At 43.2% G+C, this 14,695-nt stretch overlaps 1 protein-coding gene across 1 annotated transcript in view; it reads left to right on the top strand.

Moving 5' to 3' along the window:
* chst11 (carbohydrate (chondroitin 4) sulfotransferase 11) overlaps positions 1-13,690 on the top strand; it is a 95,995-nt gene extending 82,305 nt beyond the window's left edge. Inside the window, exons 3-4 of the mRNA XM_084573780.1 lie at positions 4,590-4,819; positions 5,068-13,690. Coding sequence (XP_084429906.1) covers positions 4,590-4,819; positions 5,068-5,692 — 855 coding nt within the window. The 3' untranslated portion in view covers positions 5,693-13,690. The remainder of the gene's footprint in view (positions 1-4,589; positions 4,820-5,067) is intronic.
* Positions 13,691-14,695: the final 1,005 nt, after the last annotated feature.

Genomic DNA, 14,695 nt, shown 5'->3' with positions numbered 1-14,695 from the left:
AATATAAGCTTACAAATGAATAAGCATGGCTAGACTTATTCCCCGGGAGGCCCTTCTGACCCCCATTATACATGGCAGTTTTATTATTTCCCCAGGGGCCCATAAACCGAACGGTAGTCAAGAGATTAAAAGATAATTGATAGAAAATTAACTGGCGACACATTTGATAGAAAACACAATTCTCTCATTACGGCTTCTGAAATGTTAAATATGTGTGGCTAGTTTCTCTGTTTTCTATGAACTATGTTCACAAACTAATAATGTGATTCATATTCAACATTTTCTGACATTTTATTCACAAAACAATTAATTCCTTATTAAAGAAAATTCTCTTTGGGCATAATTAAGCATTGTGGCTGTTGCAGGCTCACAGCTCTCCTCTTATTTGCTCAAGACTTACTCAAGGCCTTGGCTTGCACTATGAAGGATTTCACTGGATTATCTATTGTAGATTGAAAACTTTTTTCTTCCATCTTTCTGTAAATGCTTTTTGGCTTCCTTCTTCTCTCTCTCTTTTTTGCAAATATCAGCAAATCAGACTGAAGTTTTTCATTACCACCACCATCGAGTTCTCTCAGCGTTGATCCTCAGATCATATTTCAAACTCCTAACAACTTTCAAAGAGAATAATAGATCCGTGGCGAGGTAACGAAGACTTGAAATATGGAAACACAATCTCCACATCGCCCCCCCGTCATCACTTTTTCACACATTTTAGCAGCAAAAGCGCGGCATTGAGAAGAGAGGCCGCCGCCGCAAATGCACCGTGGTCTCGTCTTGAGCTCCTCTCAACATCTGACAATAGGGGAGCAGAGACTTTCCTGTTTGCATATACAGTGCTGACAATGACTTCCATGGCGAGATTAAGTTTAAGTGTATGCATAAGGATTTTCTGTCCCTCTCCCCCGTTTTGAATTTTCTCCCAGCTTTGATGACGTTTGCCTGAGAGAATGGATCCAGTTGCTAACAGAGAGTGGAATGTCTGTCACGCACGTAACGTCACATCTGAATCAATATGTGAGATCTATATGCCGTAACACTAAATAATTCATCATATACAGTGGTGTAACTGCACAGGAAAACTGCTGAGCATAAGGTTTGAAGCCCTTATGGGACCTTGACCAATCGGAAGAGATCAAACTAAATTGACCATATCATGTGAAGCTGCTAACTACTTTTATTACTGCGGTTTTATGACTTCTGCTGCCTCTTGTTCGATCCCGAGCCACTAGTTCATGTCCACGGGGTGTTGGGTGAGACATGTGCAAGCAAATTGGCGAGTAATGGTATCTGATCTCCCGTGGGAACAGCTTGGCATGGCCAGAGGTCAGCATCCTCCATCACAACTGTATCGACATATCGCCACTCTTATCTTCTCCTTTTTCTCCCTCCCACCCTTTCAAACCTTCACTGAGCGGCTTCAAGAGGACATAAAATGGCAGAAAATAATCCTGTGGAAAGAAGAGAGATAAGGAGGAGGCAGAACAGGAGATGACAAGATCCCCCCCCATGTCTCTTTCTTCCCATGTTAATTAAAGCATTTGTCCTCCTCTGGGATGGAGGTCCGCACGCTCGCCGCAACATTTGTGTGAATCATAGCTTCATGCTTCTGCTCAGATAGAAAAGGAGACATTTTCATCAACAAAGAGCTGCTGTTCGCTCAGCACTATTACGAGGCTTTGATGTTCCAGTGTTAACATGAATAGGGAGCAGTGGATTGTACACAAAGACCAAAGTGGGAGAGGTGCAAAATGAGACCTTCTTTGTGCATGGAGAATACATCATGCCTTGTCAACATCCACTTCCCCTGCGCAAAAACAGGAGTAGGAGCATGGAGACAGGAAGTCAGAATTTGCATAAAGTGTACATCTATGTAACCGAATCTTTTTGAATGTGTTTAAAGATCGCCAGTTTTTCCCGCAAACCCCTGCTCATTAGCACTACTAGTGGTTAAAAGCTCTAGAGTGTACCTTTAAGTACACGGCAGACCTTGCTGTACTTTATTAATGCAATATTCTCCTTGATATTCAAGATCTGAAATTAATAAAATTAATTAGAGGCTTTGTAATTAATTCATCTCGATTAATCACATTTTAATCGCATGAAACTTTATTGCCCCATAAAGCAACATTTTTTAATTTAAATGGATTTTAGTGGACGACTGAATCAAATAATAGACACCGACATGAATACTATGTTTGAAAAAATAAAAAATGTTTTGTAATTAATTAATCAGAATTAAAGTCCCACCCCTAGTTTTTACATAATCCACTGCCCTGGTGCATAGTTAGAAGGCTGTTACTCAATTTTTAAGTACACAATTTGTAGATTTGAACAGGCAAAAGTAAAACAAAGTTTTTTCAGTTCTCACACTGGCCTCTTCATGGGGATTTATTTGAATATTCAAAGTGTTTCTTACTGCCCAAGGTGATTCATTTTGGCTTTTAAGATGTGGAGCTGTTACTGACAGAATTTTAGGTGAAAATTTCCAAAAAAAATAGCCTATAGCAAAAAAGAGACGGAGTGCACTAAAAGTTCTTATTTATTTATAGCAAAAGCCAAGGCTTTAAGACTAAATACCCTCTGAAGTTTCAGTTTGCTTTGGTATTCTGGATCAATTTTATGTCTGTTTCCCAACCATGGTAGTGCTGGCTGTGGTTCTTTGGCTGAGATCCTTTTCATTGTGATGCCCAAACTCACTTTAAAAACAGCCAAGAACATGCTTTCTCAAAAAAAAAAAAAAAAAACCAACAACGGAGAATTGTTGTTCATGGAAAGTTTCAGTAAATATTTAAATGGTTAATGATAGGGTTTCAATTATATGGACCCTATAGATTTTCCTTTAGAGGAAATCAAGACAAAGACCACTGACATCTGACTGCTATTCCCACATGACTATCCATAAATGGATTTTACTGACACATTAGCAGATTACGAAGCACGACTTTTACAAACACATTCTGAAATATTTCTTTTCTTATGTCATGTGTTTGACTCGTTCCTTCATGGCTTCATAGTTCTGGTATTTTCATGCTGGATAACACCATTACAGATATGGAGCCCAACACACAGCGACTTTTGTGGGTTGTCATCAGATAAAAAGGTTCACCAGATTGGTTTCCTCCCATGTTCTCGTAGCAAGCTGTGTGTGTGATGAATTGCCCACTTGGAGACATGTTTGAAGACTGGCTTCAAAGGGAAACACACACAAACCTCTTTAGTCAAGCTGTCTTCATGTACAGTGCCTGGTGGTGGTCCACGAGCTGTTTCATTACTTCATGTCAGCAGCTCTACCTCCCTCTCAGCCTCGGTCAGTGCATCGCTGAAAGGCCACACTTGTTTGGGGTTGTTTGGACGGGGCAGTGAAGACGCACGCTGTCGTACAATCAATTTAGATTCTGCAAGGAAACCGGGGCTCTGCCCTGGAGGGGAATTCAGAGCCAGAGGAAAAATAATCAAGAGGCATAAGAAAACATTTCTGCCGGTCAGATGCAAAAGCCTCAGGCTGTTCTCAGACTTTTTTCATTCCTCCTCGTCAGCCTCCTCCTTTCCCTCCTGCCATGGTCCACTTCATCACAAGTGTGACGGTGAATATGAAATATGCCCCAGATGAATGATTGCTGACTGGATCTACGCATACTGAACACTCAATATCTGTAATATCCTCCAATATCATTATTTTTCCCATACCCATGGACTAATCTCTATCACAGTCTGTGGAGGGACTCAGATACGAGAAAAAGATAGAGTCAGTAAAGAGATGAGTATGATAATAAAGGCTTAGATTAATAACTCTATCTGTGTGCCTGTCTTCCTTCTCATCTATCTCCTTGAATCTCTCACTCCTTCTTTCTGATTCTGTTTCCTTTCATTAATGCTGGAGTGCTTTCCTGGCACTGTAAGGTTTCTCATACTGCCAAGGAAATGAGACAGTAACGTAGAGGTGTCCGATGGCAGCATTCAAAAGTCCTGAATTTCATTTCCAAGATCCTAAATATGTAGCCTTTCTGTCATAGAGAGGGCAGGTGCTCTTCAGATGTTCTACGTCTATGAATGCACAATTTCCCTCCTTCCCTTCCTTTGAGTTCGGGTCCTGGGAGCTTGAGGGTCTTGCGTGGTATCTTCGCTGTTCTTAGCTTAGAGATCTCACATGTTGTTCCTGGAATCTGCTGGAGCTGCTCTCCCAGTTTTGGGATCTGGCCCCAAGTGTTCCACTGTTGCCTTTACCTTTCCATCTTTTCTAGTTTCTCTTTCAACCCTTGGTATTTCACGAGCTTCTTATGTTCCTTCTTGTCTTGACCATTCTCCACTACCTTCAGAAGGGGACTTCCACTCCATATTCTGCACAAATGTTCCTCATATATATATTTAAGTACAGAGGATGTTCATTCCATCTTATGTAGTAATTTAGTGAGACGCAATTGCTGGCCATGACCAGCTTATTTCCGTTGTATGCTCTGACCAGAATCGCTCATCATGCACTGTTACCTCGTCATTACTTTTCAACTCTCTGCTCTAAGCTGTGTGATTAAAGCAAACGTTTCACACCGATATTATATTTGTCTCCTTTTCTGTCTTTCCCGGTCCAGACGGATTTGTCAGGGGCTGCCGTCCTCCACCAGGCAAGGAGGGATCAGGTAGTGGACGCCTGTCGAGTCTACAGTGCGTCCAGTCGCAAGCGGAGAGTCCTGACACCCGGAGACCTCAAGCATCTTGTGGTGGATGAGGATCATGAGCTAATCTACTGCTATGTCCCCAAGGTGGCCTGTACCAACTGGAAACGTGTCATGATGGTGCTCACAGGACGGGGAAAATACAGGTGAGTGCAGTACCAAATGGTTAAAAGGGGGCAGCTGTGGCTCAGTAGGCTCAGTAGGTAGAGCGGGTTGTCCACGAACCAGAGGGTTAGTGCATGTGCCACATGCCGAAGTGCCCTTGAGCAAGACACTGAACAGCAGTGACACTCGTGTGTGAATGTGTGTGTGCTTGTGTGAGTGAATTGATACTGTACATATTGCTATTGCTATTTGTTCCTCACTGTCTTTGTGCCTCTCTTCTCTTCCAAAGTGACCCAATGGAAATCCCTTCCAATGAAGCCCATGTTCCCTCCAACCTAAAGACACTGAACCAGTACAGCATTGCCGAGATCAATCACCGCCTCAAGAACTACCTCAAGTTCCTCTTCGTTCGTGAGCCTTTCGAGAGGCTGGTCTCCGCATACCGCAACAAGTTCACCCTCAAGTACAACTCGTCCTTCCACAAGCGCTTCGGCACACGCATAGTCCGGCGCTACCGCAAGAATGCCACGCAGGATGCCTTGCTCAACGGCGCCGACGTCAAATTCAAAGAATTCGCAGAGTACCTGGTGGACCCGGCGACGCTGCGCGATGGCCCTCTCAATGAGCACTGGCAGACAGTTTACCAGCTTTGCCACCCGTGTCACATCCATTATGACATGGTGGGCAAGTATGAGACCCTGGAGGAGGATGCAAACTATGTCTTACGGCTGGCGGGTGTCGGTGACTCCCTGCGCTTCCCGAGCTACGCCAAGTCCACCCGCACCACAGACGCCATGACGGCTCAGTTCTTCAGCAATATCAGCACTCAACAGCAGATCCAACTCTACCAGCTTTACAAGTTGGACTTCCTCATGTTCAACTACTCCATACCCAGCTACCTGCGGCTGGACTAAAGGAGGACAGAGCAGGGACTCTGAGATCGGCTGCCTTGTTCAAAGAGAAGGCACAAAATGAGTGAAGGGCAGAATTTATCGGAGCAAACTTGATTTAAAAACTGTTGTTGTACCTTACAGGCGTGGAGTCTGAAATTGATATGTAAACAGGTGCTGAAAGATTGAGGTAATGCGTGCTTTTCTGGGCATATGTCCGAGTATGTCCAATCAGCAGATACAGAAAGCACCGATTGGATGAGAATGTGACCCAAATGGACCAAACGCATGCAAAGACTTGAATGTGTGGGTGAAGCAGGTCTTCAAGGTGTTTAAAAAAAGGGGAACGTATCCTCAGAGGACGGACTTGAGGAGGGATTCTCCGGATGATGTTCCCTACATGTTTAAACAAACTGCTGACAAATTAGGCTGCTTCAAATTCTGCAAAGCAAACAGCGGCCTCGCACGCGCCCTGACCCCAATGCATCGTGGGAGCTAAGCTTATCTCCCCGCCCCACCCCCCCGATCAATAGAGAAACTCCGTCAAATTGTAAAACACAGTTCATGTCCTTCACTGCTCAGTCAGCGTGGAGAGTTAGTTCTCATTACCCTTGCCCTCATTAGGTTCATACATTTCAGAGGGAAATTGGCTCATCATGGACTCAAGGATGCCCTGTAATTGATAGCTACTGATTTTAATCTCAAGACCTCTACAGCTGTAACTGTGGAGGAGTAGCTTTCAGCCAACAGTTTTAGCAAAGCAAGTTCTCACTGGTATCTATCATTATGACGCTGGAAGAAGGGATCTCTTGTGTTACACCCCAGAGGACCCTGCGAATTCAGACACTCCTGCTGCAGCAGTGAAGTATGGAAGTACTTAATAAATCATCGCCTGTGACACCAAACATCCTTAACGCTTTGAGCTACAGAACGTGGATAAGAAGGTACGGGATGCGCTCAGGTGGTCAGGCGCACAGGCTGTGGGCGACAAGTCTGCCGCTGAGCTGAAAGAAAAGGAACAGCCTGCGTGGTTGTGGAAAGGCACTGGATCTCATAACCGCCATGCCCCGCACAGGAGCTCAGTGGACACACACGGGGGCCACACACACACACACACACAAGGCCCCTGCTCCGACAACCAAACATGTCTTTCAGTAATTTAATATTATCCTTTTGTCTTCATGTTTATTTTTATTGTCTTATGAATCATTGCTGCGAGCAGCAATAACTGAAGATTATTTAATTTGCTTTGTTGGTTAAACTAAGAGAGAAAGATTTACTATTTTTGTTTTTTCCTGAGCTGGTGAACCTTTTTAGGACATTTTGAACGTTGTTAAGAGTTTGGTTTATCATGCTGGTTTCTCTTTTCACTGTTTGCCTCTGTATCAGTGCTTTTCATTTCTGAAGGGTGTGTGGGACACTTCAGTCGGCTTTGTCCTTCTGTGCCTGACATCATCGGAGATTTATGGCTTATTTTCCATTTCCTGTTGTCATACATTCGGTGCCAAAATCGGCTGAGAGCCTCGGAGATAACATCAGTCAGTGTTCAGCGCACATCATTGCCATTAAGCACGTTCACAATGAGATACCCGCACGCACTCACACAGAATGAATGGGAGAAGTAGATGCTTCTCTCTCTGTACATATCAATAATCAACTGCCCACATCACAGGGTCAGAGACCGTATCTCATACTGTAATGTGATTAATGGTAGCGATGCAAAGCGATGTCAAGGTTAATAGCGGCGCTCGTCAACACGCTGCGAATTGGATCACAGGCTGTTTTGTAAGGATTAGGAATGAGAGGGTGCTGGGAGAAAACATCTGACCGCTCTGCCTCACACTGTTGAGAGAGGTTGTCGTTTAGTTTTTTACACCTTTTTAAGCCACTCCAGCTTCAAAGTAAAAGAGAAAATGCATTCCTTATGCATTGGTGCTTCTCTTCTCTCTCGTCTCTTACACCCAGATATACAAAGCCCCAGTGTGAAAAGAAATTGTAGGTGTTCAGCTAGAAATTATCACATCTAACTCACCAGTTAGTGATGCTACTGATACGTTTGCTCTGTCAGACTGAAAAGCATCTAAGCATCTAAAAGGCCCAGGATCAGTGTGAGGGAACTGTAACTCTGGAATATGGAAGTATGCACCACTAAAGCACACCATCAACTGACATGATGAGGGGTCCTTAGGGTGGATTACCCTACCTGCTACCAGATCTTGAATGTTTGAGGGTCCTGTATTGTAATTACCCTGGGATTCTTCACCCTTAGGTGGCCGCAATGTCTAAAGTTTTATTATTATGAATTCATTTGAGGGAGAATTATGCACTACTTAAGCACGTGCAGTGTCAAGTGTATCACACAGAAGCCTGCTTGTTACCGTGTGTCAGCAGGGATTGGCTCCAGACGCCTGCAGCACCCTAAAAAGGAGAGTTGGGAATAGTTAATGGAAGTGTGATTGTCTCTGGGTAGTTGTGGTGTATTACCTGCTCTTGGAGCATGTCATGCTTATTTGGGTGGCTTAATACCACAAACAAAAAAAAAGAACAAGAGACGAGGGAAGGTCTTTAGAGCAACAGGGGAGGGCAATTTTGAATTTTATATTTTCCTCAATTCATTGTTATTTTAAATAGATTGCATTGCATTAAAAGCCTATTGCATTAAAGCTAAAACACAAACAGTCTGATTTGAATGTGGCTTGAGCTACCCTACTTAAAGGGGCGTTCCGTGTTTATGTTGCGTGACTTAGCCTGAAAGGATATTTCAGCTTCAGCTATTTTTGATCATCTTTTTTAAATGCCACAACCGTAGAATCCCAGGTCTACTTCGCTAGCCTGTAAAGTTTAGCATTGACCCCATGTGTAAAATGAAGCTGGTGAAGAAATTTCAGCATCTTTTGTTGCAAAGATTAGACATTCTGCTCACTGTCCGCTCTGCGAACCTTTTCTCGTAGCCTTTGAAGCGGCGTTAGACTTCTTCACAAGCGTCTACACGCTCGGAAGGGTTTTAATGAGAGAACAGCCCACGCACAAACATCTGGCTTTAATAAAGTAAAGAAGCTACCGGATTGGCCTGCAACCCCGGCCCTGGTGCGACCGCAGAAACAATGGCTATATTCTCAGCGCGACCTCCTCCTGGGTCAGGCACACAAAAACACACACACACACAGTTGGCCTACACGTGAGCATTCCCGCTGATGCTAGTGCCACGCAGCATCTTACTCAGCAGTCGTGGTTAGGTATAGACACGGGCAGGCAGCACTCCTCCACTTCACACTGCGTCCGAGGCTTGGCTTAAGCTGCTCATTTAGCCCCTAGAACGGAAGATGAACGATACACAAAGGACCTCTCAGCCCGCAAACAAGCCATCACAGAGACCTGTCTTCTTCTCGCCCCATTTCATTCATCGCTCTAAAGTTGCCTCCTTTTTTTTTTTTTTTCTTTTCAACAGAAGCAAGTCAGTGTAGATGATCCCTACTGTCCCTGCAGGAAAAGGACAGCTTGCTTAAACAAACAGAGCTGTTGTAGGAAAAAAAAAAATACCCACAGGGAATGAAGAGAAGACTGAGAGGCCCCTGCTGAGTCTTTGCCTGGGATAAAAACAAGCAGCCTCATTTCCAGTGTTTTTGTCTCTATTCTTAACTTCATGAATCCAGTCCTGTTCACAGCCCACTGTTTCATAGCGTGTTTATATTCAAGCAAATGGCTCTATTTACGCAGTTTTTGAACGATGTCTACTATTAGACTGAACTATACGCTGTACTTGCCATTTTGCTGAAAGGAACACAGGAAATCTTCTAAGCATATCCAACAGTGTCATGTGATTCGTGTTCATACTTTTGTTACTGACGCACAGATGAAAACATGTTGTAAATACAGTACAGATTAATGTCAATCAGGGAAATACATCTTAAAGCAATAGACATTTTGGGAAATGTTCTTGATGAAGGATTAAGGGTGCTTTCACACGATATGTCGTTCCGATTCAAGGAGTAACTGACACAGTATCATTGCGATGTTGCATTTAACCTTGGTTCAGTTCTTGTTCCAACGGTAATCAAGATAAAGCAGTCGAGACAAAGTTCTGACAGGCCCTCAACACTGCGTTCTTGCAAAAAGAACGGAGCAACAGCTTCAAGCGTGGGCAACGTGTTGAGTTTGATCAAGCTTCTAGACTATGTGTAGAAAACAACATTTGCGTATATATGATGAGAAGGGCACTGTGGAAGCACCGCCAGACGCCTTTGTCTCTTCCAAAGACGGCAAATTACTGTAATGCGTATCGATCCGTGGGTAACGTGTTCAAACTGCAAATTAACTGCTCTGGGAGAGATTGCAATCGGGCTGAGATCACCCCTTTAAGGGGACTCAGCTCGGTTAATTAGTTCCACAACGAGAGGCCAATTGCTGTGTTCACACCGGTCCAAACGACAAACAAACGCTCCTGGTTTCAAAACAATGACCTAGGTGTGAAAGCACCCATAAAAAAATTTATACTGCTTGTCTGTTCTCAGTTACATATGCGCTAGAACCAGCTTAGCTTAGCATAGTATAACAACTGTAAACGGAAACGCTAGCTTGAACTGTATCAACTGTATCAGATGTCCAATGCTAAGGCTAATTTCAACAGGCTCAAATTCGCAATGGCGGTAAATGTAACAGGTGATATGTAACAAATGAGATTTTGTTAGTTTCACATGTTAGCTTGCTAAAATTCATTACTTTGCATTGAACATAAATTACTGCTAATGAAAGTATTTAACAAACCAAGTACGATTTGTTCAGGGTACTATTTGAAAAGTTGATCACTAGCCTAAAGCATTTTATGGAAGTCAGTTGAGATTTAAAAATATTTTAGTTCGATGCCGTTGGGTAGCTAAAACTTTATCTAACGGCGCATTAAAAGTTCATGTTTGTTTGCTGTTTCCAGTTGTTTTAACCTTTATGCTAAGCTAAGCTAAGCTACACTAACTTGCTGCGAGGTGTGCATATCTAACAGATGTGGTATGTATTTTCTTATCTGTCAGCAAGACAACAAAACAGTGCATTCCCTAAAATGTAAAACTGCAAAAGATATCTGATAGTGTTAAAAAAAATATGTAAATAGTTTCAGGGGGTTTCACTTTTGTTCCTTTCAGCAGAGTATTTCATAACATATTTGCGCAGAAATCTGATATTGTCGGCACAGAGGGACAAAGCACGGAACTATTCTTATATTCCTCCTCTGCCTGTGTCTTGTTGGACATATGGTTCCAACGCAGGACGTTTTTGTACAGTGTAGACGCAATGTCAATTCATTCTGCTGTTTTTGAGCTGTCAGGTTCGGATGTGATACTATAGGTTGCCTCACACGCACATACACACGGACACACACTGCTGCTGTGTGGCGCTCTTGTTTCGCTGTGCCTTTCATTCACAGCAGCACAGAGACATTGAAAAAAGAGGCAGAGGCAGAGCAGCTTTTCCCCACGGCCAGCTGGGCTGTCAGGACAGCATTCCTGTTATCAGTATAGTCGAAAAAAAAAATAACTGGGACAGTCTGATTGTTTACTGCATTCAGTGTTTGAGTTTGTCCAGAGAAATAACGGCAGGAAAAAAAAACACATAAATTCCTGTTAAAAGTTCAGAATCTGTGGAACATGCAAAATTATCCTCCAAGCTGAAAATGTGAAATGATAAATTAATAAACTATACATCACATTATATACACCTAGGTGTTTTCTTTTGCTACTGACAAATCAGGGACTCTATGGGTTCATATTTTGGACTAGTTTACAGCACAAAAGACTGAAAGAGACTTCCATTTTTTATAGTGCAAACATTTATTGTTAGCTTCTTTTGCCTTCTGCATACATTTTCCACATCAAAGAGGGCATATAACAACAAAATATCCAGTAGGAACCATCTAAGTTCACTTTAAAGTGAAAGAACCTTTAGATCAGCATATACATTAACACCTGTTCAGAGAGAACTTGATTTACACTCCTAAAATTCACTTCTCACATGACAGACCACCGCAGTGCTTGCCAGCACGCATGTTCTCGCTCCACTATCACACAGCTGAGCACCTGCAGAGGCTCATGTGACTCCATGCAGATCTGCACAGAGCTCATATCTGATAGAAAATTGTTTCTGTTAACGCGCCAGGGATTTCATTATTCAACTGATACAGAGAGAAAAAAAAACCCTCTACACACAGTTGGTTAGTCCTACCACACCAGTCAGACATTTCATTCTAAACAAATTCAAGACCACACCGCTAGTCGCTGTGGTTTCAGACAATTTGATTAGCCTTTCAGCTATTTGCTTGAGCATAATCAGTTCCCAATGGAGAGACTCCAGAGCAACCTACTGCCAAAAACAATCTGTGTGCTAGGCTAGAAAATCTCTACTGTTCTTCGTATCCGCTCAGCACTAAACGGGAAGAATTATTCAAAACCAGTCAAACATCTTAATTTAAATTGAAAATCATGATTTCAGTTTATTACAACATCATATTTTTGTGCTTTTTGTTGATACCAACATCGCCACAGCAGAATAGTGAATATATACACAAGCTGTCACAGAATCAAACTGAATCTAACTCTGCTGAAATACCGGCAATTCTACGTCTAAACCTACCCTGAATTACCTCCAACTGCTCATGTATTATAGAAACAGCTTCGCAAGCTAAACGTCAAATACCTAACCAGCTAGCTAGCTAGCTAGCTAGCTACAAAACTGCAGAAAACAAACAAAAGGCGATGCTGACACAGCTGCTGTTGTGAGATTGTTTACAGAAATACCTTATAAAAAGGACACATTCATTTAGTGCTCATGAAAATGGAAGGTTTCCATTTCTTCAGAGAGCATCGTGCCAGTTAGTAAAAGGTTTGCTAAAAGCATTTTAATGGCAACTATACAGAAGTGTCACTTGAAGTGTGTTGCGTGCGTGGCCATTCAAAATAGAGCGCTTGTTCAATTTAGTGTAGCTGTTATACTTCCCTGTTCAGTTACCTCAAATATCACATTTAATTGACATGAGACATCCATACTTTAAGCACCAAGTCAAATATATCTTAAGTATAATTGCATTTTAGTATTAAGTATGGCCAAAACTAAAAGATATGTTAAACTGGAATTGTTCTCTAACAAAGCCTGATCTCTACCAAGAAGCTTTGTGCTATTTTGACCAAGTCTTGAGCAGTTGCACGGTGTGCATTATAAAACATGCCTTGTACATGCCCAGTGGGACACAAAAAGCAAAATCTGTTGATAAGTCAGTGCGGTTGGGAGGCTCATTGCATAATGGCCGCGGCCTCTGCTGCCTGTTTCACATGTCTCTGTGTTGCCCTGACATCGTGTACAGTATCTCCTCCTTCAGTAAGCAGGGGCCACACACCTCCAGTGTTCAGAGCTGCTCCACAAGCTGCCAGATAAAGCGTGAATGTTGTGCTGTAACCCGTGCAGAAATGTGTGCGACCGTTCGAGGAATGAGTCCGAAATCAGCTGTGTCTGATTTCGAATTTACCATGTCATCAGCATTTTCCACAACCTGTGTAAAATGCCGTAACTGGTGGTGTATTTAAAAGTTGTGCTGCTGGATGGTGGCTACGTGTAGGTGGTGTGTGTGTTTGTGCGTATGTGTGTGTGTGTGTGAAGACTCTGCTGTACCCGCTCTGCCTTAGAGGGAAGGTCTCCAAGGAAGGCGAGACACTTGTTCCAACATGCGCCATTTATTTATTTATTTATTCTCAGACAACTACCCGTACTGCTTCCTCGCTATCGCCATGGCAACACACCTAAACTCTCCGCATCTCGCGTTTTTCCTCCCGGGACGGCCTCTCGCTGTTCTGTTCTTACTCCGTTCATTTTTCAGGCGTACTTCCAAAATCATGAATAATTGACTGCGTACTGTACACTGAGTGTGGGAGAGTGGTGTGGGTCCTGCAGCAGCGCGGCCACCGGTTCATTCTGTCTGATCATTTCACAATAAAATAACACTGAAAGTCACCGTGCCTCCCGCTGGTTATTTCATGTGTGGATGTCAGATGTTCAGCAGAGCGTGGCGGCCATGTATGAATTCTGAAAGACAGTTCTGTGCAACACAGCGTACAGAACAAGAGAAGGTTGTTTCATGAACTGCATTAACCTGTTGTTATTCTATTCCAAATTTTCTTAAGATGCTTTACAGGACCCAGAGCCTGCAATGCCTAGGGTATACCAAGTGCTCATGAAGTTACTGTTATAGAAATAAACAAAAGCACAGAGGCGTAGAATTGTAATAGAAGTTCTGTTGCAGTTGAGTTATCTGGTATAATGTGTAAGAGGTATCATAGGCAGGTTGGAGAATGATGCATTCAGGTAGGAATGGATAAGCTATGGAGACTGAGCAGGTTGATGAGACCATGACCACAGAGAAGTAGCATGCAGCTCTGCAGATCAGAAACACACCAGTCCAGGCCGGAGAGACTCACAAGAAGATGGGGGAGGAGGGTTACGGGAGGGAAGGGGAGATGGAGTGGGGGACAACCAGCTAACACCATGCTATACAGTAGGAACACATGGCTAGCAAGAGAGAAGAAGTTAGAAGAAATTAGAGGAGACATGCTCACTGCATAAGAAGATGTCCCCTAGCAGCTCACAACATTAAACCCACTGACAGGAGAAGGAAATAGCATTGACCATCTTGTGACAATCCAGTGTTCTGCTGGGAAACTTTTGAAACTGGCATTCATGTGGATGTTACCTAGACATGTAGCACCCACCTAGACCAGACCAGGCACCCCCACCCCATAGCAATGACACTCCTTGATGGCAGCAGCCAAGAGTGTTGGTCACCTGAGCCAGCTCTAACTAACTAATACCCAAACTGGGAGCTGGTTCCAAAGGAGAGGGACCTGGTAGCTGAAGGCTCTACCTCCCATTCTGCCTTTTTAAATTCTAGGAACCACAAGTAACCCTGCACTTTGAGAGCTAAGCGACCTCTTAGAATGACAATGAGGTCTTTAAGATAAGATGGAGCTAGGCCTTTAAGTGCCTTGTATGTAA

This window comes from Chelon labrosus (genome assembly GCF_963514085.1).
Source record: "Chelon labrosus genome assembly, chromosome: 23".
Taxonomy (NCBI): domain Eukaryota; kingdom Metazoa; phylum Chordata; class Actinopteri; order Mugiliformes; family Mugilidae; genus Chelon; species Chelon labrosus.
The sequence above is the reverse complement of the archived record's forward strand: the minus strand, read 5'-3'. Positions and strand labels throughout refer to the sequence as shown.